Genomic DNA, 26,892 nt, shown 5'->3' with positions numbered 1-26,892 from the left:
CAGAGCAGAGCACTGCTTGGATTTCTCGTGCAGACAACAACAACAACAAAATCTCCTTCAAACCTTACCAGAGGAAGTTCAGCATCAGTTGACATTCAACAAAAAGACAAGTTAATTGCTCACCTAAAAATCTCAAAATCTCAAAATGTGCTGCTGGCTAAGCACCACTGAGCACAATGTGGGGATATTTACCCTGAGAGAACAGACCATGGCACCAGGCAATGATACAAATGTTTGGAACTGCCAAAGGGATAATTTCCCCCGGTTTAAAGCAATTGTCAGAGTAGCTGCCTGAGAACATTAAAGAGAGAAACGTTAACAAAAAATGAGCATTGTACAAGGACGTGTATGTGAAGCCATGAATCCACAAACATGAAATAAAAATGACGCTGGGCAAAAAGCCACGTTAGTTAAAAGCAGATGTGGTGGTGGCAGTGAAACAAAGCCTAAAAATATCAGTGTAAAAATGGCATTTTATGTCAGTGAAATTTAATAGCAATGAATAGAAATTTGAAAATAGAAATACTGAGAAAATTGGTAGTTGAAGGATGATCAGTGATCAGTCAGGGTTAAATGACAATGCATTTTAAAGTCATTAGGGGAAAACAGAAAGCTTAAGGCAGGCAGAGGTTCTCTGCTAGAGATGTGCTGTGAAACTGTAAAAATTAGGTTTAAAAAGTTACCAGAAAGGAGGCTTTCCATCCCATCTGGGGTTGTGGAGGACACAGAGATTTCAGGCAGCACCTGTTCAGCATTTCTGAATCAACAGGTTCAGAGAATGTACAGACATGGAGTCTTGGTGTAGAAATCCCATCTAAAATCCAGTCCAAAGCCCCTCTGAACTCCTAATAAGGACAGGAGAGCCTTGGAAAAGGGAGAAATTCTAATGAAGGAATCCTAACACGGGGCTTGGGAGATGTAGGATGTTACAAACACAACTTGAGCTGGGCTCACAGGGAACTCATGTGACACACAGGAACTGCTGTTTTGAAACCACCCCAAAATCCCAAAGTCACCTGTCTGGAGGCAGCAAGTGCTTGTCAAGGACACATATTGACTTTTCCTGACAGAATTACAGGTCTTTAGCTTTTCCCCCAAGACTCCTGATTTACTGCTGCATGACACTGAGTTATAAAACCTTCCACTGTACAGCACTGACGTGCATGAGCTGGTTTTAACATCTCCCACAGAGCTGGTTTTTAAAGGAGACTTCTTTATACCGCATCTCCTCCTAGAATTTCTTTGTGGCTCAGTGGTATTCGATATTTTAAATCAATAATCTCCTCAATACTGCTCCAGCAGTGATGTCTGCAGGTGACAGCAGCCAGCAGAGCAGCACCACAGTTCCCTCACAGCCAGGTCCTGGCTGCTGGCTGCTTTTATTTATATTCTTCTTGTTGTTTTTCACATTACAGATTGGAAAGGTGGAGACTGACTGGTTCCTGTGGACTGAACAAGCGGTGTTCATTAACAATGCAGGATGGTCTGGAGTTTAAAGGTTCTAATTACCAGAAACCAGGAGTTTTTCACAAGAAAAGCAACAACATCATTGCTCTCACACATTGCTCCAATGGACCGAGGTTCTTTCGGATCCACAGGAGATTTTAGCTTAAAACAGAAAAGCAATTAAATAATGGAAATCAGTAGCATCAGTGGAGGTGCTTCAGATTTTCACTGGTACTAAGAACAGGAGGGTTTCATCTGCTAGGAATTTCTACAGACACAGAATCGTTTAGGCTGGGAAAAAAACCCTCTAAGGTCATCAAGTCCAACTGCCAAACCCAGAACTAAACCCTGTGTTTTGCTCCAGCTGAGACACCAGAAGGAAACAGGCCTAGGACTACAAAGCCATAAGGCAGTAGGACCATCCTGCCCAGTGGATGCGCCCACAGAGACAAAAGCCATGGATAGAAAGAATTTAGGAAAAAACCACCACAAGCATCTGGAATCACTGTGCGCTCCAAGGTCACCCAACTAAAGCAGCTCTCAACTGGAGTTTCACTAAGTACAAACTGGGAATGAATCTCAAGGACCATGACCTGCTGCACGCCCAGGCTGTCAGGAGTGACATTTCCATGCCTTTAACCTGCCAGGGCCGGGCTCTGACAGAAGTGCTCGATTGCCTCAGTTCACTGAAGGATTAGGATCTCACACAGAAAGGTCAATTGCCTCTCCTTACAGAACACAGAGAGGAAGAGTTCCTGCCATTAAAGGCCACTTCCTGACACCCTGGGCAGCACATTCACAACGTGATTAATGCCACTGGCTCCCTGGGGCATCACGGAACACACACCCCAGCAAAGGCTCTGCAAACTGACTTAATTGAAGCCCTGACTGGAGCAGAATTCACTATTTCCAAGACAATGCATACCCACATTGCAATTTCACCCAATTACTGTAATTAGGGCATGTCTCCTGAACTGCCTCAAAGGTCAGGCAGGATGGGCACTGCAGCAGCTCTGCCTTTAGTGCTGTGGTACCTTGTACCATTTCCCAGCACAAAAACTGTCTGGATTTAAGTTCCCTGCAGGAACCCCCTCGTACCTCCCCTCCCACTGAATAAGGATAATTATACACTGTAAATATCCCCAAATTGGCTTAATAGTATCATGATACTGTCACACTTTTTGGTGCCAATATTGTGAAAGAGTCAAAGGGACTTGCTTGTCACTAGCCTCGAGTCTACAGTTAAAGAATGAAGAAGGAAATGACCCTTTCCCAGCCCTCTTTTCTTCAGGTTTTGTGCTTTCCAGCAGCTTTCCTATTCATTAAAAACTGGAGGAAAATAAACGTAGCAGTGGGACTGCATCCCACCCTCGCTGTGGGAGTAGGTTTGATTTGTTCCTCAGGGCTCTCCTCCCCAGTTCTAATTACTCAGTCCAAAAATTCACACCTTTTTTTTTTTTTTTTTTACCTGGCTAAGTCATATAGAGCACACCTCCCATTATCCCAGAGCTCCTGAGACACAAAATCAGGAGTAAGGACCTAAAGGATTATTCTTTGCCTTTTCAGATCAGGACAATGCCCGCTGCAGGGCTCTCTCTGGGTGACACATCAGGTACAAATACACCTGCGGAGAACCTCAGCTCCAGGGAAGGCCTTGAAGGATTTTTAATCAGGGTCAGCCCTAGAAGCAGATGGAGAGGAGTGGAGGAACTTAAAAGACCTGTTGAGCGCTGAGAAAGGAAACAGCTCCCCTGGGGAATGAGGCAGAGCTGTACCTTCAGCTACAAATGTGTCTGCCAGGCAAAAACCACCTGAACAAAGCTCAGCCTAAAGGCAGGAACAGCTCAGATCCCTGTGCCAGGTCTGTGGGGAGCGCACACTTCTGGGACAGCAGAGAGGACAGAAACCTCTTTACAAACACTGAGAGATGAAAAGGCTGGAGAAGGGATGAGGAAAGGTTTGTGGTTCCACTGGAATATAGAGAAGAAGTGTTTCTCCTTTCTGACCAGCATCCATTAGGTCTTGCCTGGGTTTAACTCGCAGCCAGCTGCTTTTAATTCAAAAATTAATTTCCTGTAGGCATTTTACTGCTGTGCATAACAAAGATTTTGCTCAGATGTGGCAGGAATGGACTCTGCATGGCAAAGGTTGTCTCTGCAGGGCTACACTGAATCAAATGGCACAATAATTACATTTATCCCTGCAGCCAGTCCTGGGGCCTTAATTTAGATAAGCTCCTACTGAAGTCAAAAACTTCTGTCCCAGAACAAATGAGTAAAGTCCCAGGGATGTGGCCACATTTAACCAGAGTGCACAAAATGTTAATTTGATAATGACATCAGCATTTTTCTTACCTGTGAATATAACAGTGTTCAAGCTGGATTTTCCCCACAGCTCCATGAAATGCACCACATCCCCAAATCTAAGAGAGGGATGCCCAGTGAACACAACACAGGGCTGCTTGAAGTCATTGCTGAAGTCTCCATGGATGCTGGGATAATGTTTCAATTTGTTTGTCTGAATGAGCTGAAAGAAAAACAAAAATCCAAACACTGCAACTTTTCATGCCCCTGTGCTTGAGTGTGTTTATTTACATGAGATTATAAATGTCCTACAATTTATTCCTAACTCATCAGAGAGTCCCTGCCTGTATACATCTTAGATTTTTCCAACAAATTTAGTCATGACTGTCATAAAAGTTATGAAAAGGAAGTCAGAGCATGGGGCCAGGGGCCTCCAAGTCTTGCTTTCACTTCTTTGGTACCAGCAGGATGGTGACTGGGAGGAAACTCTGCAAACACTCCCTGCTTCGAGCTCCCTGGAGTGAGCAGAGTGTTCAGCTGCCAAATTCACAATAAGCTCCTTTTTCCTATTTGCCATGTCTGCAAAGAGCTCTGGGCTCATGTTTAACCTGCTTTTCTTGCATCACAGCAGTGCCAGGCATTTTTGCCTTCAGCAAAATGTTGCTGAGCTTCCCTGGTCTAAAGGGTTCACATGAAGTCAAATCTGCTGAAAAAGAACAGACTGACTTTCCCTTCCTTAACTACCTCTGAAACCAGCAATAAACATGAACTAAGAGCAGTAAGATGTTTTGCAGACACAGTGCAATCAGCTCTAGAGGTGGAACAGATTTCTTTACTAAGATGGAGAAGTTTATTTATCAAGGCACTTTTCAAAGAGTTTTGCGTTATTTCTCCTGCCACTGTTTTCCAATCTGCAAAACAAGGTGCAACTTAAAAAGCAATTTAATAACCAGGCTGTGAAGCACTTTCATGCAATATTTTGCAAGTTTTTCCTTGGCAGGTATATGCTTCCATCTCCAGCATGAAAAATAACTGTAAATACAGTTTAAAAAGCAAGGAATTTAACACATGAAATCACAGACTGAACAGCTGAGAGAAAAACCACGGAGATAAAGAGTGTGAGGGAGGGAAGGGGGCTTCCTTTGTCAGCCACTTAAAAGGAGGTTGGGCTGTTCAACAAATCCTAGCATCTTGGAATACTTTGGGTTGGGAAGGAACCTTAGAGCTGATCATGTTCCATCCCCTGCCATGGGCAGGGACACCTTCCACCAGCCCAGGTTGCTCCAAGCCCTGTCCAACCTGGCTTTGGACACCTCCAGGGATCCAGGGGCAGCCACAGCTTCTCTGGGAATCTGTGCCAGGGCCTCACCACCCTCAGAGGGAAGATTTTCTCCCTAATATCTCATCTAAACCTTCCCCACTTCAGCTTAAGGCCATTTTCCCCTTGTCCCGTGTTACTTTTTACCACGGCTGATCTAAGGTGCCTGCATGGAAATGAAGAGAAACTGAGAATTCTCAGCAACTTGTGCACCACAAAGCACCTCATAATTCAAGGTTATTACACAATTCTGTACATGCACATGGATCATTTCCACTGGATCCTTGAATCATGGAGGAAGTAGAAACTGGACTACGTTTTCTGCAGTTAACAAGTAATAGCTAATTCCTATTTAATCTTCAAGAGGGAAATTGGAAAAAACCACCCAATAAGTGCTCTGGCACTGAACTCTGACAGGCACTGAATCTCAAAAACATTCCTGCAATTATACTGGTAAAGATTTCTGATTAACACATCTGGAGTGCAGGGTTTAGAATCTAAACTTAGCTTCAGTAATAAAAACTGCAGTTTAGCAGACAATGGGTAAAACAAATTTGAACCCATAAAATACTGACATTTAAATGAACTTGTAGGAAATGGCCTCAAAAAGCTTTTTTTTCTGTTTGGCTTTTTTGTTGGGTTTTTTTTGAGGGAAGCCAAAAGTCTCAAAACTGAAATTGCAGAAGCAGTTTCAGCTGGGTAAACTGGAAGAGGAGGACGATTTCTATTTCAAACATTAAATGGGATATGTGACATTCCAGGGGAAAACTTTTCCACGGACGGGCAGCTAGGTCAGGGAAAGACATTCCTAGAGCCAGCACTGATCTAAGACACCCCTGAAAATCACAAACTGTTGTTCCAGCATCCTCTTTCACAGGTTCCTTCAAATGATCTTTATTTGTATGCAGCATTCAGATCTTTGGGAAGATGTGAGAACAGCACTGGATGTGGAAAGCAGTGAACAGCTCATTTCCCTGCCATAGCTCCACAAACATTCACTGCCCAGCAACATAAAAGCTGTATTTTCTTCAAAGCATTATGGAAGCTTCAAATCCCCTCCTATTGCTTTGTAAAGAGACACAGGAGCTCTAAATCCAGTTTTCGGGAGCTCGTTGGTGATGATGCTTTTTTCATCTTTTCTTTTTATCTTGCCAGATCTTTTCTGATAAGTCTGGTGAGGCTTCAGGGCTCAGCTCACAATCCCTGACTCTCACAGGTGGACAGAGCAGGGGTGAAAGGCTACAAAAACAAGTTTAGAGACATTCCACTCAGCCCAGTGAGAAAGCAGCTGGTGGATTTTAGTGTCTACAGTAAAGTCTCTTCTAATCACCCCATCAAAAATATACGAAGCTGAACTTGCAAAACAGGTCCAACAAATTTTCCCAGCCCTTTAAGGGGACCGAGTTTGTAATGATTCGTGCAGGTTTTTTGTATCTCCAGATGAGATGGGGTGTGTAAACCTTTGCTGTGCCACGGTCAGACCTCCAGCTCGGGCCAAACCCAATACCTGGCATTAAGCCAGCCAATATTTCCACAGTGGGCCTGGTTTCTGGAAAGCACAAGCAACATTCAGAGCATCTTTTTTACAGAAAGAACCACTATTGACTGAAAGCTTAAGAGATAGGGGCTGGTAAAGTACTGAATCAAGAGTGAGAGCTGCGTTTTTCTGAAATCCCAAATGGTTCTGTGCTTCCCTTTAAAGCTGCAGACTTGATTTACAGGGTCAGCAACTGCTGCTATAAACAGGATAAATCTCCAGAGCCTTTGTGTACCCTTTGTTGAAGTGAGCCAAAATACACGGATATTTACTCTGTGTGTGTGTGTGTGCACTGTATCCAGAATTTGGAACAGATGTGGCTCCTATCAGGGAATGAGAGATGCATTTATTACTTCACCTCCCTCACTCCTTTCATCAGAACAACACTAACAGGGGCCTAATTTTATCACAGAATACCCAGAGTTGGAAGGGACCCCCATGGGTCATTGAGCCCAACTCCTATACGATAATATTTATAACACAATTCTATAAAACAAACCATAATAGTCCACAATCACCTGGTTCCAGGTATTTATTTAAATGTGTTATGCAGGAACTGGTAAAATGGAGGAGGGAATCAAAGATGAAGAAGACAAATGCTGGTATTTAAGACCACAAAATCAATATTACTCCCACCCTGGCTCTTTTCTGAGTCAGAAAAAAAGGGTTTCTGCAGCCATTTCTCTTAGATCTTGCAAACAGAATCCTTAATAAGAGCACAGTAAATCCAAATCCTCCCTTCACCGGCAAATACTGATCAATACAAATTACCTCTCAAATTTTATTGTTGCAGACATTTAGAGGAGTCTGGATTCACTTATCTTAGAGCCTGAAATTGTCCATGTAAAGATCGAACAGAGAGGAACAATTCAGCTACAACAATCAAGCCATTCCTTTATAAATACAAAGCCTCCACCTGCACAAAAGGGATGGGGCAGAGTGTACAATCCATGGATCCTGTTAAAATGATCAAGGAGACCCCTAATTCCTCATCTGGGGCTGTGCTGGGATGGGATATTCCCACATGGAATTTGGTAAGACACCACACGTCGGTTCTGGGATACCAGAGTAACAAATCTAAGCTAAACAAATTACTGGTTTGTGCTCCACAGTATTTCAGCAAGGCATTGTGGAGCTTCAGTCTGAGCCTTGGAAATAATGGATAGAGGGGCTTGGAAGTGAAAGCCATCCCCTGCCTTGCCAGCCTGTGTTGACAAATAATTGGGATCTCCAGTTTTTTGACTTTGCAATAGAGCAACTCTTCCCTCAGAAACACCTTCAAGAAGAAGCTCTTTTAGTTAGTGCACCACTAAAAGGCTGCAGGAGAGACTTCAACAAGAACCTGGACACTCCATTTTTTTAATTAACTTTAGCAGGAACTGATGTTCAAATCCATCCCTACAAACCTGAAGCACTTCAGCTCACATTCCTTGCTCCTAACAGAGGGAAAGTATTCCCTGTTGACTCGGACTGGATGTTAGGAAGCAAACTGCCACCACAAGAACTGTACCAGGACTGTGTAGGAGGAGATAAGATGAACATCTACTGCTCCATTAAAGTGGAATTAAACAAGGAGGGAGAAATGTTTCAGGGTCTCTGCAGAACTGAACATGTGTCTGGTTTTATTCAGCAGAGCAGAACAAGGAATGAGTTCAAAACACGCAATGTAAATCATAAAAGGAAAATTTCCATGCAGAGAGAATGCAAAAGCTTCAAAGAACTGAGTGCAGTGAGTGAGGAGAAATAAAAATAGTAATTGTAGAGACAATGAAGATGCTTTTATTTACCCTCCTGTGACAATAATAAAAGCATAGTTAAGTGAAATGCCAAATACAATCACAGCTGATTAAAGGAAGGAATAATTCTGTTCTACTCCACATCAGGCACTGCTGGAACTCATTGCTACAAGGGACAACATCGAGGATTTGTGGGGATTTTTTGCCTTCTTTGTTTTTAAATCTTGCTGTTTATACAACTAACAGGAACATCGAATTTCAGGACCAGCAGCATGCTGGGCTGGGTTTGTTCTGGGGATAATTAGAAGCTTATTTCCTGGCCTGTCCCTCTCTGATGTATCATGCCAGGCATGTTATTAATGCTTCCTAAGAAGTAAGAGGCATGTCTGAGTAATTCCCTATTTTCCTCCAACAACTGAGCAGTTAAGCACATCTTTTCATGATGGGCAATTTCAGCACAGGTTACGTTGCACAAGCCTAGCATTACTGTGAAAAAAGCCAAGCAATTCTCCACTAACAACCTCTCTGATAGAAACCATCATTCACTGTCTGCTTCTGATACTCATTAAAAATCCCCTGAAGTGCCAGTAAGCAAAGCTCCTGCCTGGAGGGGAAGGGGGTTGTGGAGGCCCAGGATTGTGCTGGAAGAGGTTTTATGGATGTTTCACACTGTGTGAATGAAATGCAGTGTCAGGTGTGATTTTGGAGATTTAATAAGGGACCCAAGGCATGTATGAGCACTGGGTTCCTGGCAGGGACATCCCATGGGATGTTCCATCCTGCACCTGGAACAGGAACATTCCTCCCTCTGTGCAAGGAAGCTGAGCTGGGATCCACTGCTGGGAGACCTTTCCTACATAATTACCCTGATCTACACATGAAGCACAGAGCAGATCTTGCAAAGCTGTTCCAATAATTTGGCAAGATCTCACAATCAACAGGCCCCCAGAGGATATAGAACGTCCCAGGAATTAGAGGACAGAGTTATCACTCTATAAACACATCATGTAAGATGGGTTAATTAATCCCGTCTTTGACAGCTGCATGTTTGGCTTCTCATTTTTGGATGGGTTTTCACTTAAATCTGCCAGTTCCAGTGAATGTTGTAAACCAGAATCTGGGCTGTCAGTGAATCCAATGACACTGTGGATCAACAAGGACACCCCAGAAAGCAGGGATGGAGGGCAAGACAGAAAGCACAGCCAGCAGCAAGGCTGCAGAGCCTCGTACTCAGAGAATTTGGAATTGATTTATCAGTGGGAATGATTTTTTTTGGTTATAAAATAAGTGGTGAACAGGTGGCTTGCCCTGCAGTCCACATTATTCTTGGTAACAGATTATACATAATTCACTGCACATCCTGCTTGAAACACATTCAAGCATCTGGAAAGAGTGAGGGCTCCTGGTCAGATCCTACTTCCAACAACGCCTTTGAAGCACCTACAGATGATAGATATGATGGGTAATGGCAATTTCCAGAACAGGTCCCTGGATGAGATATCTCAGAGGGAAAAAAAAAAACACCCAGTGTCTGTGAAAGCATTGAATTTCTGGGCTCTTAAACCTGCCATGGCCACTCTGCACATCTCATCAAACAGCCTGGACCACAGCAGCTGAAAGAGCCAGGTTTCTGTGTGGCTCACAGCAGGAGGATTTAGCTAAAATTCTCAGTCCTGTTTCTTCCTTTCCCAGTCTGCCTCTTGTTTACTTCAGTGGGAAAACTACCTGTTCCCAGGGGAGAAATTCCTGTCCTGATATGTGAGGTAACTCTGAAGGCATCAGTTACATTTAATGTCTGCTTGGCTAAAGCTTCCCCTCAAATTCTTATTTTGTTGCAGGGAAATCCTCCAAACTTAGGAGCCTCATTCCTCTTTGCTTCATGACAATGCTCAAGTGATTTCATTTAAAATTGCCACGGACAGCACTCAGTGCTGCGAACTTTAAATTTTGATATAAAAATCTCTCTTTCAAGTTATCATTCCTCCTGCAGCAAGACATGGTGCCTCCTTCAGTGAGGGAGGAAGGAGCTGGCATGACTAAGCTGTCTCTGATAACAAGCTCTCAGTTTCACAGGCTTGGAAATAAACTGCTTGGACAAAGGGAATGCTCGTGGTTGCAGTTGATAAGAGCAAACATCCCACACCAGATCTCTTTCTGCGGGGGAAGGAGTGAACCAGGCCAGCCTGTGCAAGTGATAGGCTGGAATAAACAGGATGATTTTGGAGTTTAGGGAACACCATCACTCATTCCTCCCCCACACTCCCAAATTCATCACAGAAAGCAAAGGGGAAAAAAAAAAACCAAACACTTTTATGAAAATTAAACAAAACTTAAATAGCTGTAGAAGGGTTCATCAGAAAAACGACAGCTACACTGTGTGGACTGCGATTCAGAAAGTGAACAAGACCATGGGTAACTCACCTCAGCGTGGGGAAAAGGAGGTTCTGGAAGATACACCTTTGTTTGTTTGTTATGACACAACCTTTGAAAGAAAAGGAAATCAGCCAGTTAGAGGCGCAGCACATCCTGCAGCATCTGCTGCCATCTACTGTTACACTTTTGGAGAAAACTGGTTTGGATCTGAGGCACCAGGTGCAAAATCATGAATTTGTCCTGCAGCTGCCAGAGTTTCTGGTTGGAGAACCCAAACCTACAAGACACACCACCTCAGTCACAGCAGGATCACACAGAGAAGGCGCAAGGCAGCTGGAGGGTAATTCTGTACACACTGGAACAGAGCTCCTCTGCTGCTCAAGAGAAATCTGTAACTTGGCATCCACAATGGTTCCTCATCCAGATCTCAGCGGCTTTTGCAAAGCCAAATCATCTGTCAACAGAAAAATCCCACTTGCCTCATCCCACTTCTCGGCAGTGACTTGGTCCTTTTGCTCATTCTAATCTAATTCCCCTGTGCATTTGATTATTGCAGTCCAATGTTGGTAAACTGCCTCTCCTCAGGGCCCAAGGCTCACTGTGACCTGGCATTTTCCATCAATCACTTATCTTTAAAACAGATATTGAGAGCTGTTGATGAGCTCTACCCAGACTCCTGATTCATCCTATTACAGCGGCTAAAAAAAGCTGTTTGTCAGAGGTCTGGGTGACGTTACAATGATCTGCAGTGACACTGTCCTGGTGGCTTTTCTGGGAAACGCTGCCTAGCTCATACCTGCACTTTATTAAAAAGAAATGAGCCTGGGTCAAACTCATTTTGATAAAGTCTAAGGGGTATTAAGAGCAAGGCATTTCCTTTAGCTGAGTAAAGGGTGGAATTAAAGGCTGGAATCCCTGAATATCAACCACACTTCTGATCCCAAACCTCTGTTTAACAGATGTTCAACCTTTGCCTCCATTTCCATGTAAATCCACCAGATTTCAGTTCTCTTTACAATCCTCCTGAAGGATCAATTCCCACAAGATTTCCAGGACCTGTCTTTTCTTTCCTGAACTCCAAAATGTGGAGAGAAAGAAGAGAAGAGCTAGCTTATTGTATTTAATATTCTAGAGCATGTCTCCATTGGTAAGAATTTGGGAAGAGTTCCAAATGGTTGGGTTCTCCTTTCCAGTGCTCAGAATCACAGAATGGTTGAGGTTGGGAGGAATCTCCTGAGATCTCCAAGTCCAAGCCCTGCTCAAGCCCTTTCAGCAGAGCAGATCATCCAGGACTTTGTCCAGTTGGATTTTGATGTCTCCATAGCAAAGTCTCCATAACCTCTCTGCACAGAGACTGCAGTGTTCCACAGAATTACAGAATCATGGAATGGTTTGGGTTGGAAAGGATCTGAAAGATCATCCAGTTCCTGCCATGGACAGGGACACCTTCCATTATCCCAGATTTCTCCAAGCCCCATCCAGGCTGGCCTTGGACACCTCCAGGGGTGGAGCAATCACAGCTTCTCTGGGCAACCTGTGCCAGGGCCTCATCATCCTCACAGGGAAGAATTTCTTCCCAATACCCCATCTAACCCTGCCCTCTGGCAGTTCAGATCCCCTACCCTGATGGAATTTCACATGTTTTAATTTGTTCTGCCAGTGGGCCCAACTGAAGAGACTAAGCCCTCATCCTCCTTACTTCCTATCAGGTGTTTCTACACGATGATAAGGTCCCCCCGAGCCTTCTGCTCTCCAGCCTGGAGAGCCCCAGCTCCCTCAGCCTCCCCTCATCTCCATGGCCTTGTGCTGGCCTCATTCCAGAAATCCCACATCCCTCTGGTACTGGGGAGACCAGAACCACATAGAACACTGTCCATATGGCCTCAGCAGTGCTGAGCAGAGCAGGATGTCCTCTCCTGACCTGCTGGCTCTGCACTGCCTCGTGCAGCCCAGGACACTCTTGGCCTTTTCTTGCCGTGGCTCAGCAAAATTAAGCCTGAAAAGTTTATTCTGCTTAGCCAGGGACATCATGGTAGAACTTGAGGGGCTAAGACTTGCAAACAGGCACAGCTAAAACTCACTCAAGTCAGGAACATAATTTACTCATTAGGGTAAGCACCAAAAAGCAGAGATTGAGTTTGCACATTCTATAGGAAATGATCCTTCCCTAATTATAGAACACGTTCTTACACACACACATCCCCTGGTGACTCCAGGAACGTGTTCACAGTCCTAACCAGGAGTATTTTAGACTCTGTCAGGTAGAGATAACCTGCACCTGCCTCTTCCCACAGCTGAGGGTGCACTTGGAGCTGCCCCGGCACACTTACCACTCGGCAAAGATCTGGGAGAACTCCAGGGAGCTGTTGGCAACAGGTGAGATGAAATAAAAGGGGACATTGGAGAGTCCTGCAGAGTCAATGTACTGGTAGAGGCACTCCAGCAGGTCATAGATCACTCCAGAGGGGTAACAGGGAACAAGGACATTGCCTCCATTCCGGACAGTCATGGCTAAGGGAGAGACAACGAGAGAAATCAATTCACTGGGTTCGTATTTAAACTTCTAATAAATTCCTTTCATCCAATTCTTATATAAAAAGCAGCTTTTGCATGAATTAGCACCACACATTATGCACATGAGTTGGGAAGACAACCTCTGATCATTAAATACATTCATTTCCTGCCTTCTCCAGGCTCAGTGGAGCAATTCTACTCCTTTAGCTGGGGGTTGTGCTCAGGACAACCTGAGCACATGGAAAACTCCTGACAGGAGAGGGCAGCCGTGCACTGGCACAGGAGGATAAAGGAGTGACACACACCACCTCACCATCAAAATAAATCCTGCTCCATCTCTCAGCTGCCTCCAGAGTCTCAGCCAAAAGCACTGCACATGGTGAGCTGTTCAGTGCTTGGATTTCAGCTGAGAAGCCGAAGGTGTGGTTATTTCAAACAGCCCTCAGAGCCAGAAATGGGTGATGGAATGTTTGTCCTTCTTAAAAACCCCTAAATATTTCTCTCCTTTCTGTATAGCAAGAACAATTTAAAACTTGCAGACAGCAGCATGGGGCTAGATAAAAATGAGGAGAAGAAAAAAGGAAATACAGGTTTACTCTGTAATTGAGACAGATCTGAGCACAAGAGCAAAAGCAAGCAGAGCAAACATCGTGTTCTTTTGGCAGGATGAAGTACAAAAATACTGCACCTTCTGGGAAAGGAGGAATACTTTGTTCAGCTCAGTGAGCAATTTCACCTGTGGTCGGGGGGTAAAACCATCCACTGCTGTTAACTGCACTGCAGCAGCAGTTACATCATGCACCAAGCATTCCACAAAAAGCTCTGGAAGAGCCGGAAAATACAAATATTGCACCCCCTCTCAAATCACTTCCTTGACTTCAATTTCTTGCTGAGCTTCGTTGGGGTATGGATTTAGCACTTTAAGGGTCTTTTTGTCCCTGATGGGGCAGAATTTTCCTCAAGGAAAATTCTTCTGGCTGACTGTTTAAGTTTTATGGAGTTGAGGGAGATGCACAGCCTAGCAGGATTTTTCACATGCATTTGTGGTTGTTTTACTCCTTGTAGCAGTCAGTGCCTCTGACACGGTGCTATCAACAACTGCTGATCAAAGGCCCCTTGTTTATCACCTATAATAAACCTGCAGGGTAGTGGATTTATTTCTCCAGGCCATATACAAACTATACCATCCAAATATTTGTGGAGATGAACAGCAATAGATCCCATTTGTCCAGAACTCGAGATGTTCCCAAACATCCCAGCAATGTGTGACATTATCCCCCTCACATGGGGCAAATCTAAACTATCCCTGCTGTAAACAGGATGTGAAGAGAGTGATGAGGAGGTTAAGAACAACATTTTCAAAGCCATCTGGAGGTGGAAGTCGAGGCTCTGGCTCCAGGACCTGAATTTACACTGAGACATCACACACCCAAAAATTCTGCAGAGGAAAGGGAAGTACCTACACCCACTGCAGCGGGAAGGGTACACAGGCCAGGGATGGGATGCAGAATAGAGGTTAAAGAACATGTTGGGCCACAGAAAACCTGAGTTCCATTCCTTTGTGGTGCTTTCACCCTGGCTGGAAGCTGGGTCCCCACCAAAGCTGCTCTATCACTCAGCCGGGCAGGGGAGAAAATGTAACAGAAAACTTGTGGGGAGTGTTAAAACCAGGGAGAGACCAATGACTAATTACCATCATGGACAAAATGGACTTGACTTGTGGATGTTAATTTAATTTATTACACCTCTCTTCACATGGTACAGGCCTGGCCAGTATGGGCTTCCCATGGGGTCACAGCTTCCTTTGGGCATCCCCCCTGCTCCAGTGTGGGGTCTCCAGGGGCTGCAGGTGCATTTCTGCAACCCCCTGGACCTCCATGGGACACAGCTGCCTCTTCCGGGGCTGGGAATCTCAGCTTAGGAGCAGCTCCTGCCTCTTCTTCCTCACTGCCTTGGGGGTCTGCAGGGCTGTTCCTTATTTTTCCTCACTCTCCTCTTCCCTGGCTGCAACTGCTCCTAAACAGTAACTTCTTTCTCCCTCTTCACTGTTATCCCAGAAGTGCTGCCACCTCTGATGGGCTTGGCCTTGGCCAGCAGTGGGTCCATCCTGGAGCCAGCTGGGATGGGGGAAACGTCTGGAAACCCCTCACAGAAACCACCCCTGTAGCTCCACACTACCAAAACCCGGCCATGCCAAACCCAATACAGCCTGAATTCCCAGCTCTCCCTTCCCCACAGCCACTGGTTCCCTGGAAACCTCAAGCCTTCTCTGCTGAAAACAAGCACAAGTTCAAGATTCCTGGGGCCACAAAGGAAATAACAGAGGGTGAAGTCTTGCAGGAGATGTCGGCTTGAGTTTCTGTCCCCAGCAAAACTGCAGAGCAGGTGAGCAATAATGGGTGTAAAATCACAATCCAGGGAAAGGAGAATGATTCCAGCCAGGTGCCCACCAGGTCAGGGATCCACAAAGGGGTAAGAATCACCTCCCAGGTGATTCTCTTTTGCTTCTGCAAAACAGGGGTGAAAACCTTCCCAAGAATATTGCTTTCCACACAAGCAGCAGGTCCAGTCTGGCTCTCTGCAGCCTGACAACAACTTTTCAAGAGTTGTCAGTAAGAGGACACATCTATCTGAAAGTTGTTTAAAGCCCAATTTATCTTGGTGACTGATGGATGCCCTCGCCTGATAAAAGCTGTATAATAATCTTGGCATTTCAAATTTAGTCTCCTTCAGCAGCTCCATAACAAGTTGTTCAATTTACAACTCACAAAGAGATCCTTGCTTTCCCAACAGCTGCTGCCACGAGGTCGAGTTGGCACCTAAAAAGCAAACTGTGCTCTTTTCTACTCTCTATAAACACACACAGCCTCACACTCACACAAAATATCACCAACTGTCCCCACAGGCAGACTGGCAGCTTTGCTGCTGGTGCCCAAGGCAATGTGGAAATAAAACTGCTTTCCTTGAGCTGCAGAGTGCTGGTGCTGCAGTGCTGAACAGGGGGAAAAAGGGGCTTGGGGTAAACTGAGAGGAAGCTGGAGGTGGGACAGAGTGCGGGGAGGAAACTGTGTGTGCCTCGGGAATCCTGGGAACCAGGGCTGCAGCTCCTCATGCTGAGATGAAAACAGAGATCGAGGTGGAATTATCACACTTCCATTTCTGTGCTTCACATCTCTCCTTCTCAAGCATGTTGGTACCTCCTCATACACACTTCTGGTGAATTTTTCTCTGCTTTAGAGTTTTTGAGTATTCTGAGCTGCTTGTGTATACCTTGAACATTTTGGAAGGGAGAAAACACAGATGAAAACTACTGTGCTTAGGTTGCCTACTCCACTGCCTTTCCCAGTAACCCACTGCTTTTGGATTTTTAAATATTTGAAAGAAAACTGATTCTCTCTTTTCCTGATGTTGGGTAGATAAACATAGCTGATGTCATGTAAAAGACAGGCCTGAACTGTATTGAGCTAGAATTATTTAATTTCTTCAGGTTGCTGGCTTTTGGCAAGCACCACTCAAATTCCAGATTCTTACATGGCATTATTTAAAGCATGTGTCTTCCTTTGGTCTTTAAGGATTTTCTCATTTCTCTGAGTTTGTCTCATTCAAGACAGAAACTGCCTTGAGGACCTGCAAAGCCCTGAAAATAGTTCAGAATGTAAACCAGAACAACTTGTGCAGACAAACAGCCACCTGTGCTGACACATGTAACACGTCTATTTATACACAGTCAACTTCTGGATTCTGCTTTGGCCCAACTACAGCTCCAAGACTTTAATTTGTAAATGCATTTTAATTAACAGTCTCACTCCTGTTTACTCAGTGTGATAGGAGGGGATTGTGCCACCATCTGTCAGGGGGACAGTGACCCCCATGAAGGCCAGGAGGGACAGAGAAGGGCAGCACATCTGGATTTACCAAAACGAGGTCACCAGAGCTGATCTGTGGCAGCTCACAGGGTAATAAAATTCACAGTGTTTAAAAACAATGAAAACACAGGTGAAATACACACGTACAGGTAAAAACACACATTTAGGAAAGGAAGTCACAGGTGTTGAGTTCACACAGCTTCAAGGGGAAGTTGAACAAAACCACTGGACATCATTACCTACACAATCACATCCAATTCAGGAAATTCCTGAAATAAAAATACTTAAAGATCATGAGAGGAAAGTATCCCAGAATCTCACCCTGCTCTCCTACCCTTCTTCAGGCATCTGCACACAGTCCCTGTTGGAGCCAGAATGTCAGCATAGAGGATCTTTACTAAAACCCATCATTATCATTCTGATAAAATGACAAAATGTGCCCTACTAACAGATATTTAGGATCATTGAGTGGGTTGGAAGGGACCTTAGGGATCATCCAGTACCAACTCTCTGCCATGGGCAGGGTCCCATTCCACCAGACCAGGTATTTAGTCTGATTTGGTTTTGTCAAGATCCTCCTATCATGAGCTTTTCAGTTTTATTTAACGTGCTGGTTTTGCATTGATTGACGTTTGATGAGGAGAGAAGCCACACATTTATAAAAAGTAGTGAATTTAAAATAAAGGGAAGATTTCTGATAAAAGAACAGGCAACATAGAGCAGGACAGACATGGAAAAGTGGTTTGATGAAAGGATGAGAGCACAGAGGAACTGAGCAGGGGGAAGAAGAGAAAAGGAGAGAACAGCACTGGATGTGACATTCCAAACAGGCTGGGAAATGCTGCCATTCACACTGATATCACAGCTTTGCAATTATCAGCTTTTCCAGCTGTGAAAGCGTCTGATTAGGTTTTATATTTCTGGGTGTCTATAAATATATCTTGACTTTTTTTTAAAACAGAGATTGTGCTGTTTGCTTTTGATATATTTAAAAGTCAGGTGTAAGAAAGGAAGCAGATGTGCTTGTTTTCAAAACTGAAAGTCATAAAAAAGCATGTAAAGATTTTACTCTGGCTGAGACACAGGAAGGAAACAGTAATATTTCAGCTGGGAACAATATCCACGTAGCCTGTTGGCAGCCAAGTGACATATTTAGCAAACCAGGAGCAGCAGATGATTAAATCTCTTTATACCTGTTCCATTCCAAAACATTTCAGGTACAACTTGTGTCTCTCCAAGCACTTACTGTATTAATGACATCAGGAGCACGTCGTAAAATCTAAACAGGTAGTTTTATGCCAGGAGCTATAGCTGGACAACTTACTCAGTTCCAGGAATCTCAGAATTATTTCCCACCCAAAGCCATGAATAAGATGATAAAACAGGCAGGAGATTTCCCTCAGTGACCTACCCAGGTTGCTGCAGAACTCTCCCACCATTCCATCGGGGTTGGCAGTGGGGATCTGGGTCAGCCCCGTCAGGATGAGAACGTCGCTGTTTTTAAGGGAAGCCTGGTCCATGGGCTGGAACAGAGCACAGGGAAATGAAATCAGGAATGGGAGATTTTCTCCAGGCAGGACATAATAGATGCACTCACCTAACATTTTACACTTTCACACTTCTCCATCTGTGGAAACCCAACTTGTTTTATAGTGGTATTTTATTAAAGCAGAATGAAAATGTAAACCCATTTCTCTGCATTAGCAGACAGAAAGTAGATATTCAGAAATCAGACATTAGCGTGACTCTAAATACGTATTCTCGATACTGAAAATGTAGCACGATCCAATCTTGATAAGGTAAAATCCAATTCTCTCTCTGCAGATGGTGAAAAGGTAACTTTGAGCCTCACTGGGTTGGGCTGCCCTTCCCACAGCTACTGATTAGGCAAAGTGGGCAACTGCTGGCAGCTGTGTGGTATTTTATGGTTATTTACTCTCAATAAACAACTCTCTGCAGTCTCACCAACCAGGAAAGATTTCTGCCAGAAGAGACAGATGAAGAGATTTCCTCTGCTGAACCTCCAGAACCACTGTAAGGTCAATTCCCCTGCTCACAGCTCTCCAGAGCCATTCTGAAGCAGTTGAGGAGGACCCTGCTCTGTTAAACATGAAGGGAAATTTCATATCAACTCTGACAGGAGTTTAAACTGTGCACCCCTTGTAGGATCAGACCTGACACGTGAGATTTATCACAATCTTTGACTCTCTCCAGTGTGTCCATGAAAATGAAATGCCAATAATGCAATAAAAAATAATATGAAATCTGCCTGTGATAATGTACATAATGATTATGGCATATTAGATCCACATAATTTCAGATGCCATTGCACTGAGAGGGCCTGCATTGATTTTTGTGGGTTAATGTAAAGAATATGTCTTAAAAGGCTTTTAGTGACATGCCTGAACCTGTGCTGTCAACTCCTGTTCTCCACTTCAGTGGCAACAGTGTCAATTCCAGCCTCAGGAGAGGGGGAGGCAAAATTTCAATGGAAACCATCTGCCGGAAGAACAGGGAACAGTCAATAGTGCCAGGCCTAAATCCCAATTCTCTGGAAAAGCAGCTCTGGATATGTTCAAAGTATATCCTTTTTAAAAGCAAAATGCAGTGACTGTTTTCACACCCTGCTAAAAAAAAAAAAAATGTGAATTTCATGATGAACTTCTCATCATGATCCTATGGAGAACAAGGACAAATTCCCTGAGTAAGAAATTATTTGTTGCCCACAATTCTGACTCTGTGCCACTCGAGATATTGTTATCATTACATATTGTCTGTCAAACATCAAAGAGATGATGAAGAGCTGATTGGAAGCTCCCAAAACCCACATACAGAAACACCAGATTGTGGCAGCCTGTGCTGGTGCTCAGAGGGATTAACCCTAGGACAAAAACTATCCATTGTCTTCAAAAAGCATCTGGAAGCAAATGCAAGACAATGATGATATGGGGTAACATCTGTGATGTGGTAAATAACAAGGAAAGTACAAACTGAATGTGATTTTAACTGTCTATTAAACTATTCCTTCTAAAGATGTGCCCGTGAGCAGCTCACTCAGAGCATTCTCTGCCACTGGGATTTAATTTCCTTAAAAACAGAGATTTTACCAGAAGCTCCCAGAGAAACGTTCACCTTTGGAAAATGATGAAGCCTGGCCAGTCTGACCTGATAAACTGAATCACATTTCATGTCGGTGAGGAGAAAACATTCTCAGTTACCAAATTACTTTGTCCAGGGCAAAGTTTCTCCTCACAGAAATATTCCTTTCACACGTTGTCCAGTACTGCTGCTCCTTCTCTAAGAGGGGATGAGAGCACAGCCCAGGATGGATTGAGGCTGATGAGAAACAGGGATTTAGAGGCTCTGATACATTTTGTGCACCTAAGGATGGCCCTACTATTAAGGAGCATTTATCTACTGTAGTTTCTCAGCTGAGAACAAGCTTTTAAGTGAGGGATGCTCAGAAGCAAAGCTCTCCAGCAGACACCCACCTTGGGGGAAATCACTTACTGATCAAAAACCTGACACATCTTCTAAATTATTTTTAAATACCTCCTGCAATAATGCTTTTAACTATTTTGACAACTTCTGAAGCGCACGGCACTGCAAACTTCAAGCCTTTCTTTGCACTAAGAATTTATGGATCTAGAGAGAATTAATTTACTGGAAATTACATCTACAGCACTATAAAGACTTTGCCCTTAGCAGAGCAGGGTGGAAAAGTTGGCAGCCACTAAGCTATCATTCCTCCTAAGGAAGGATGTTTCAGAAGTGATATAAAGCAGTCTGTGAACTGTCTGTGAAGATTCTTCAGTCAAATATGGATTTTTTTAAAAAGTCACTAATGCTCTTTCGTTTAACTGTTGAAAATTTCCTCTTTAGAGTGAAAGACAATTCCACAGTTTCAAGTGAACATCAAATCACCAATAACAAAGAATTTTAGTTATCTTTCCCCTCATAACTATTGATACCTGTCATTTGTCAGAGTATGTCTTATCAACACTCATGAAGTCCAGGTACTGATAATGCAGTTACCTTAGTATGGCCTCTAACCTAAACTTGATCCCAGCTGGAATAACCCCTTTTTTCAAGCAAAAGTTCCTTCTAAAGACTAAGAAAAGTCGGGCTGTACCTGAGGGTGTGTTGTAAGCAGAGAAGATCCTGAAACATAAGAAACCTTTTCATAGTGTGACTGGATAATCCAGTTGGAACTCCCAAGAGCGTAGCCCGAGCTCAGAGGGGTGACCTGCACAGCACCAAACAGCTCCTGAAACACACAGTGAGAGACATTAACTTCAGAGAGCCCCAAAAGAAGTCAGGACAGGTCATTTTATCATCAGTGATATGAATTTCAAAAGCAGTTCTGCTGCTCCAAGCCTTTGTGAAGCTGCTCTGCTGAGAATTACATCTGCTGGTTTTACCCACCCATGTCTAGCAGGACACACACTCTGACAAAAGCTTTTCCTGAGGCTCCATGAAGTCTCTCTTCCATGTGAATTTTATGGCATCTGAGTTCACTCTGAACAATACCTCAAAATGAAGGAATCAACCAGGGTCTTGATCCTCTGCATGCCACTGCTGTACTGAAGAAGTTTGTGGGAGCTTTGGGTCTTTGAAGATTCTATTCTCCTTTGGTCAAATTAAACTGGTATTGGCCAGCAGGAGAGAAGGAAGGACAAGTGCTTCTGTACTGATATAAAACTCTGCTTGGGTTGCAAATTTTACTGTGGAAAACAAACTTAAACTCACACTCATTTGCTTTCTAACTTCATTTCTTTTGAAATGCTACCTGCTGGTGATTTAGTAACAACACCCTGCAAACTCAATCCAAATTTTTAGTTTCAGTGTGAGCAACCTGACAATTGCCTCCTTTCCAGGCATCATTAGGAATTGTGTTCCTTCATCTGTACCCAAGAATGTGGAAAACTTGGGGAAAGGAAAATAAACCTTCATGAAAAGACCTCCCTAATGTGATCCACCTTCTGGTTACTGAAAAATAGAACAAGCATCTGATTGATGCAATACTAATGATTTTTCTAGTATTTCAATACATATTTGGATGCCCTGAAAAACAAGGCAGGGGGCTGTTGTTCCTCAGAGTGTGTAAGCCAAGGCTCTAAAGTTTAATTATTTGAAAAGTTAGCTTTGGGAAGAGAAAAAATATGGGGTTTGTTCCCCAGTAACTATAAAAGAATGATTGGCTCAGATGCACAGATCTAGAATTAGGGGAGATGCAGCCACACTGTGAGGACAGTCAAAAATGAACTGTAACAATCCACGGATAATGAGGATGTCACAACTTATTTTAAATCGTATTTTTATTTTTTATGGTCTCTGAGCAGAAAAAACCGGTACCACAGCCCAAACAAGAGCAGGGATCATGGCCAACATGCTGCCTACAAATCCATATGGGATCTACAGACTATGGAACTGTTGGTTCAGTTCATTCTGGAAACTACACTGGATTATAGTCAACAGCATTACAGACAATAACTGTTAGCTGGGAGCCCTGGGAAAGGAGATTCTGAAGTTCACATTGAACCATTAGGTTTTGTTTACAATTCCTAATTTACAGTATGAAACAAAGTGGAGGCTAAAGCACTCAAAAGATTCCCAGAAGTGAGATAGGGGAGCTGGGAAGGGGATGTGGCTTAGAGACAGAGAGGATACATTCACTCCCTGCATCCTCCCAGCTCTCAGTGGGCCAGCCATCAGCTCCAAATTTGAGGGCACGCCGCCTTAAAATTTGCCTCCCCAAGGAAGAGAAGAAACAAATGGATATTCCCTGATTTCACCAAACAAGAGCCCTTCCTGGGAGGCAGACTGGGGGGCAGCCTGTGTAATCCTGTCTTTCTTGCCTTAGGCCAGGGTAACTAGATCCAACACAGGATCTAGAGGGGGAAAAGCTGAGGAACAGTTGTTGGTGCTGCCCTGAGGGTGGCTGTCCAGGTACTCACGATTTTCTGGGAATAGCCCACCAGCTGGATCTTGCTGAGGGCTGCGTTCACCTCCGGCATGGTGTAGCACTTCCTCCACATGGACACCTCCACCGCGTCCTTCAGCGGGGCTGGCAGCAACCTGCAAACACCAGCAGGATGTTCTGTGGGGATCCAGAGCAGCAGCTGCTGCTGGACCAGCTTCTACAGCCATTTACCTTCTCCAGATCTTTGATTTCACCCTTTTAGATTTTTATTTTCAGTGTACTTGGTGCTTCAAAGTGAGGAGCGAGACTTTCTGCCTGCTGAGGAGCAGAGCCACGCTTCCCAATCTGCCTCCCCCTGAGGACTGCTCTCCTCCAGCTCTTTGTTGCTGTTCTGTCCAGCCCTTGCATCAAAGAAATAGCTGTGATCAAGGTGTAATCACAACTCTTGGGGTATTTTCACCACTGATGAAAGGTGCTGGCTGATCTGAGATGTCAACATGAAATGCACCTCCAGCACTTGCCAGTGATCCCTTGGATCAGTGTCTATTTTTCATACCATAAAAATCTGAATAACACCCTAGTAATCTGAAACAATCTGGTGATTAAAGTACAGCCTCCACACCATGAGCAGGGATGGCTCTGCCCTGATTTCTGCCACTGGTCTCTTCCAAGAGCACGTGTCCCTGCAGCTCAGCCTCCTTGTCTTCAATCCCACTTCCCTTCCGAGTGCCCTGGCAGGGATACACGAGCTGACACTGCAGAGCCCTTTGAAATCCCCTCCACGGAAGTATTTAAGATGTTTTACACCAAAGTGAGATCCATCCATTCTGCTCCTCACAGACACTGCAAGTCAGCTGGCCGGCGTTGTCAAGGGAAGAAGTGAACTATAATGTCACAGGCTGGAAGAGGGATGGCTAACTTCTGGGAAATAAATCTTCCTTAGCAACATGAACTGAGGCAGGAAGCAGCACAGCTGCCAAATGCGTAAGAAGAATAGGATTTTTTTTTTTTTGTATATTAAACCAATGCTAAATCAAAGGCTAATTCAAACCAATTTCCAAAGATTTATGGAAATTGGTCAAGTTTCTTTGATCACTTTGTTTAAAGGAATTTAATTTATTGTTATATCTACTAGGTCAGTGAACTTCTCCATAATTTAAGATACTGAAGAAAGGATTAAGGGCAGCTCTTGCCAAGACCACAGCACATGTCCAGAACGATAACTGTAATTCCAGCACAGGCTGGCTGAAAGCACCCCGTGCTTCAGGAAACAAACAAAGCCTTCAAGGTCTTTTTTGGGAAGTCGTAAGCAACAAAAGGCCACACTGTGTGGAGAGTTGTCCACCACTGCACTGAAGCAAATGGCCTGTAAAAGCCTTTAACCTACCAGAAGAAGCATTTAGTGTTGGATGCTTTCAGGAGCTTCTCTTCTGGGAAGAGGAAAATGTTTCTCCAGGTAATGGAGAAAGTGGGGAATTGTCCTTGGTGACTGAAGGAAGTTTCTCTTAGCCTTGACTGAAAGTACTCTAATCCCTGGCAGAGACCAGTGGCACCAGACTCCAGTGGTTTCATGAAGCTGAGTGGCAACGAGGTGCTGGTTGCTCAGATGTGTCCCCGTCAGCATTCAGTCCTCTCACTTCTAAGACCCCTACAGAGTTACCAGAGGATATTTTGTGGTCTGGAGTAAATCTACTGCCACCATGGCAACATCCTGTTAAGGATCACCTCACAACAACCAGATCTATGAGGCCTGGGACAGCCACAAAAGGGGAGGTACCACACAGCTAAGGATACAAAATTCACTTTTAAAAAACTCAGGGATTTGTATTCTTCCATGGGATCTGCACAGAGACAGTCCCTCCTGGTCAATGCAAAGGGTGACATTTAATGTATGATATAAAATCCCGGAATTGTGTGAAGGGAGAGGAGGATGGCAGCACCAAACTACATCAGACCACAGTCTCTCTCGTGCCCTGCTCAGCCTCAGGAAACAGCCTGTTTCAAACACTTTAAAAAGACAGAGGAAACCACCAAACAAGAAGTCAGCAAAGTGCTTTTCAAAAGGCAAACTTCCCCTTTAGCCCCTGAATCCCAATCAGTGTGAAAGATATCCTGGCTGACATCTACAGAGCTTCCACGAGACTGCTCACTTGAAATAAAACCCAGTGGCAATAAAACTGGCTGAGCAATTAGTTCAGACTGGATCTGATAATGGAAAAATGTAAACCACTATAATGAACTTATTATATTTCATACAGTGTTTGCATTTAAAATGCTCCAGTGCTTTATCTAATGACGATGATAATACTTTGTGTTTTATACTAACTGTTTGGAGTCGAACTAGCTGAACTGTAAAGCAGTAATGGGGATTGATCAGCCTGAAAAATTAAAGTTAGACTCAGAAGTAATAAGTATTCTGTTCTAGCAACAGCCAAGTAGGAAAAAAAAAAAAACCCAATTCATCAAGATCACATTTTCTTAAGTAACGGATGTCAGTCCAAGGCTGCATGTGCCATTAGCCAGGTGCTAATTTGGGGATCAGTGGATGTGTTGCTCTAATAATCAGTTCTATTCACGCCTGCCTGACACTTGTCACCAGGCATCTCAAAACACTTTGCAAACATTAATTAAAGTCCCCGTGTGCCCTCTGTGCTGTTCGGGAGCTCTGTTTTACAGATGCCCAGGGAGGCGAAGGGGGAAGCTCAGGTCACACAGGTGGGGCAGAGGTGGAGGAGTTCACATTTATCCCCTTGTTCCAGCTCAAAGACAACATTGGTTCATACCAGCAGAGTTTATTATATACAAATTTATGCTATTAAACAGCTGTTTAGTAGCTCCCACCTCCCTGCTACCCCTTTACAACAGCTACAGGACGGAACTATGAATTTTGGGGGACATCCCCAGCTACAGGAGAGAGGAACATGTATTTTAAATACCACTTCAAGGCAAAAAAGGCTCCAGTCTTCTACAGGAGCTGAACCAGAACAAAGATTCCCTCTCTGTGTTCTCCTCTGGAATAATCAGCAGCATGCAAAGTGCCAGGCAGCACTTTCCCTAAAATACGACCACCAGGAAAGTGACATTATATGAGCTGCAAGATATATGATTCTCTTTTAAACCATGCATACAAAACACATCTGGTGTGACAGGAATAATGGCTCCAGTCTTCTCTCTCCACACACTGGGAGTTTCAGCAGTGGCTCTGGGCAGGCCAGGGGACCCCAAAATTTTAAAAAAAACCCCCACTATTCTGAAAATCCTGCTGAACTTTAGTGTATTTAGTTTTGCTTTATGTATGAGTAGACATCTGCTTGTCTTCTTCAGAAGAGTGAGTGTTCCAGTGTAAAGACTGCTCCTAAATTCAGCAGGGGAACACAATCTACAGCTAAAACCATGGTAATTTGGATTTTTAGTTTTTGCTTTGTGAGATTTGAGAGTATCAAGGCTACTCTTTTAATGTAAGAAATAATTCACTTTTAGGAAACTTCTAAATCAAGCCATCTTAAGACTTAGGAGTATAAAATGGGAGATCAATTAAAAATGCACAAAGCAGCTTTTAAAAATAACCTTTTAATCAACCAACCCTATCTTTAAAATGTGCTAAAACCAAAACTGTCTCCTCCAAGGAACATGCTGTGCACCTAAAATTGTTTTTATTCCCCAGGAATGCATCAGCTGCAGTTAGTAAACTGTATGGATAATTTTTTAGATTCCATAGGCCTTCAAAACTCTGAGCATCTTGTTTTGATGTACAGCCTGAATAATGGACGTGGTGCTTCCAAATAACCATTTTTATTCAGATTTTGATTTGTTTTTAAGCTTTGGAAAGCCAAAAAGCCCACCTCTGCTGTTCAGGTATAAGAGAAGATGGGAAGA

The 26,892-nt window shown here is 43.8% G+C and overlaps 1 protein-coding gene across 1 annotated transcript in view; it reads right to left on the bottom strand.

Moving 5' to 3' along the window:
• INTS9 (integrator complex subunit 9) overlaps window positions 1–26,892 on the bottom strand; it is a 59,822-nt gene that overhangs the window by 15,845 nt on the left and 17,085 nt on the right. Inside the window, exons 7-12 of the mRNA XM_066180157.1 lie at window positions 23,051–23,171; window positions 21,226–21,360; window positions 18,505–18,616; window positions 13,044–13,224; window positions 10,762–10,822; window positions 3,801–3,972 (exon numbers count right to left, since the gene is read on the bottom strand). Coding sequence (XP_066036254.1) covers window positions 3,801–3,972; window positions 10,762–10,822; window positions 13,044–13,224; window positions 18,505–18,616; window positions 21,226–21,360; window positions 23,051–23,171 — 782 coding nt within the window. The remainder of the gene's footprint in view (window positions 1–3,800; window positions 3,973–10,761; window positions 10,823–13,043; window positions 13,225–18,504; window positions 18,617–21,225; window positions 21,361–23,050; window positions 23,172–26,892) is intronic.

The sequence above is a fragment of the Chamaea fasciata genome, unplaced genomic scaffold (genome assembly GCF_029207755.1).
Source record: "Chamaea fasciata isolate MVZ Bird 193981 ecotype frontalis unplaced genomic scaffold, bChaFas1.0.hap1 SCAF_3, whole genome shotgun sequence".
In the NCBI taxonomy this organism is placed as follows: domain Eukaryota; kingdom Metazoa; phylum Chordata; class Aves; order Passeriformes; family Sylviidae; genus Chamaea; species Chamaea fasciata.
This window is presented reverse-complemented; position numbering and strand designations above follow the sequence as displayed.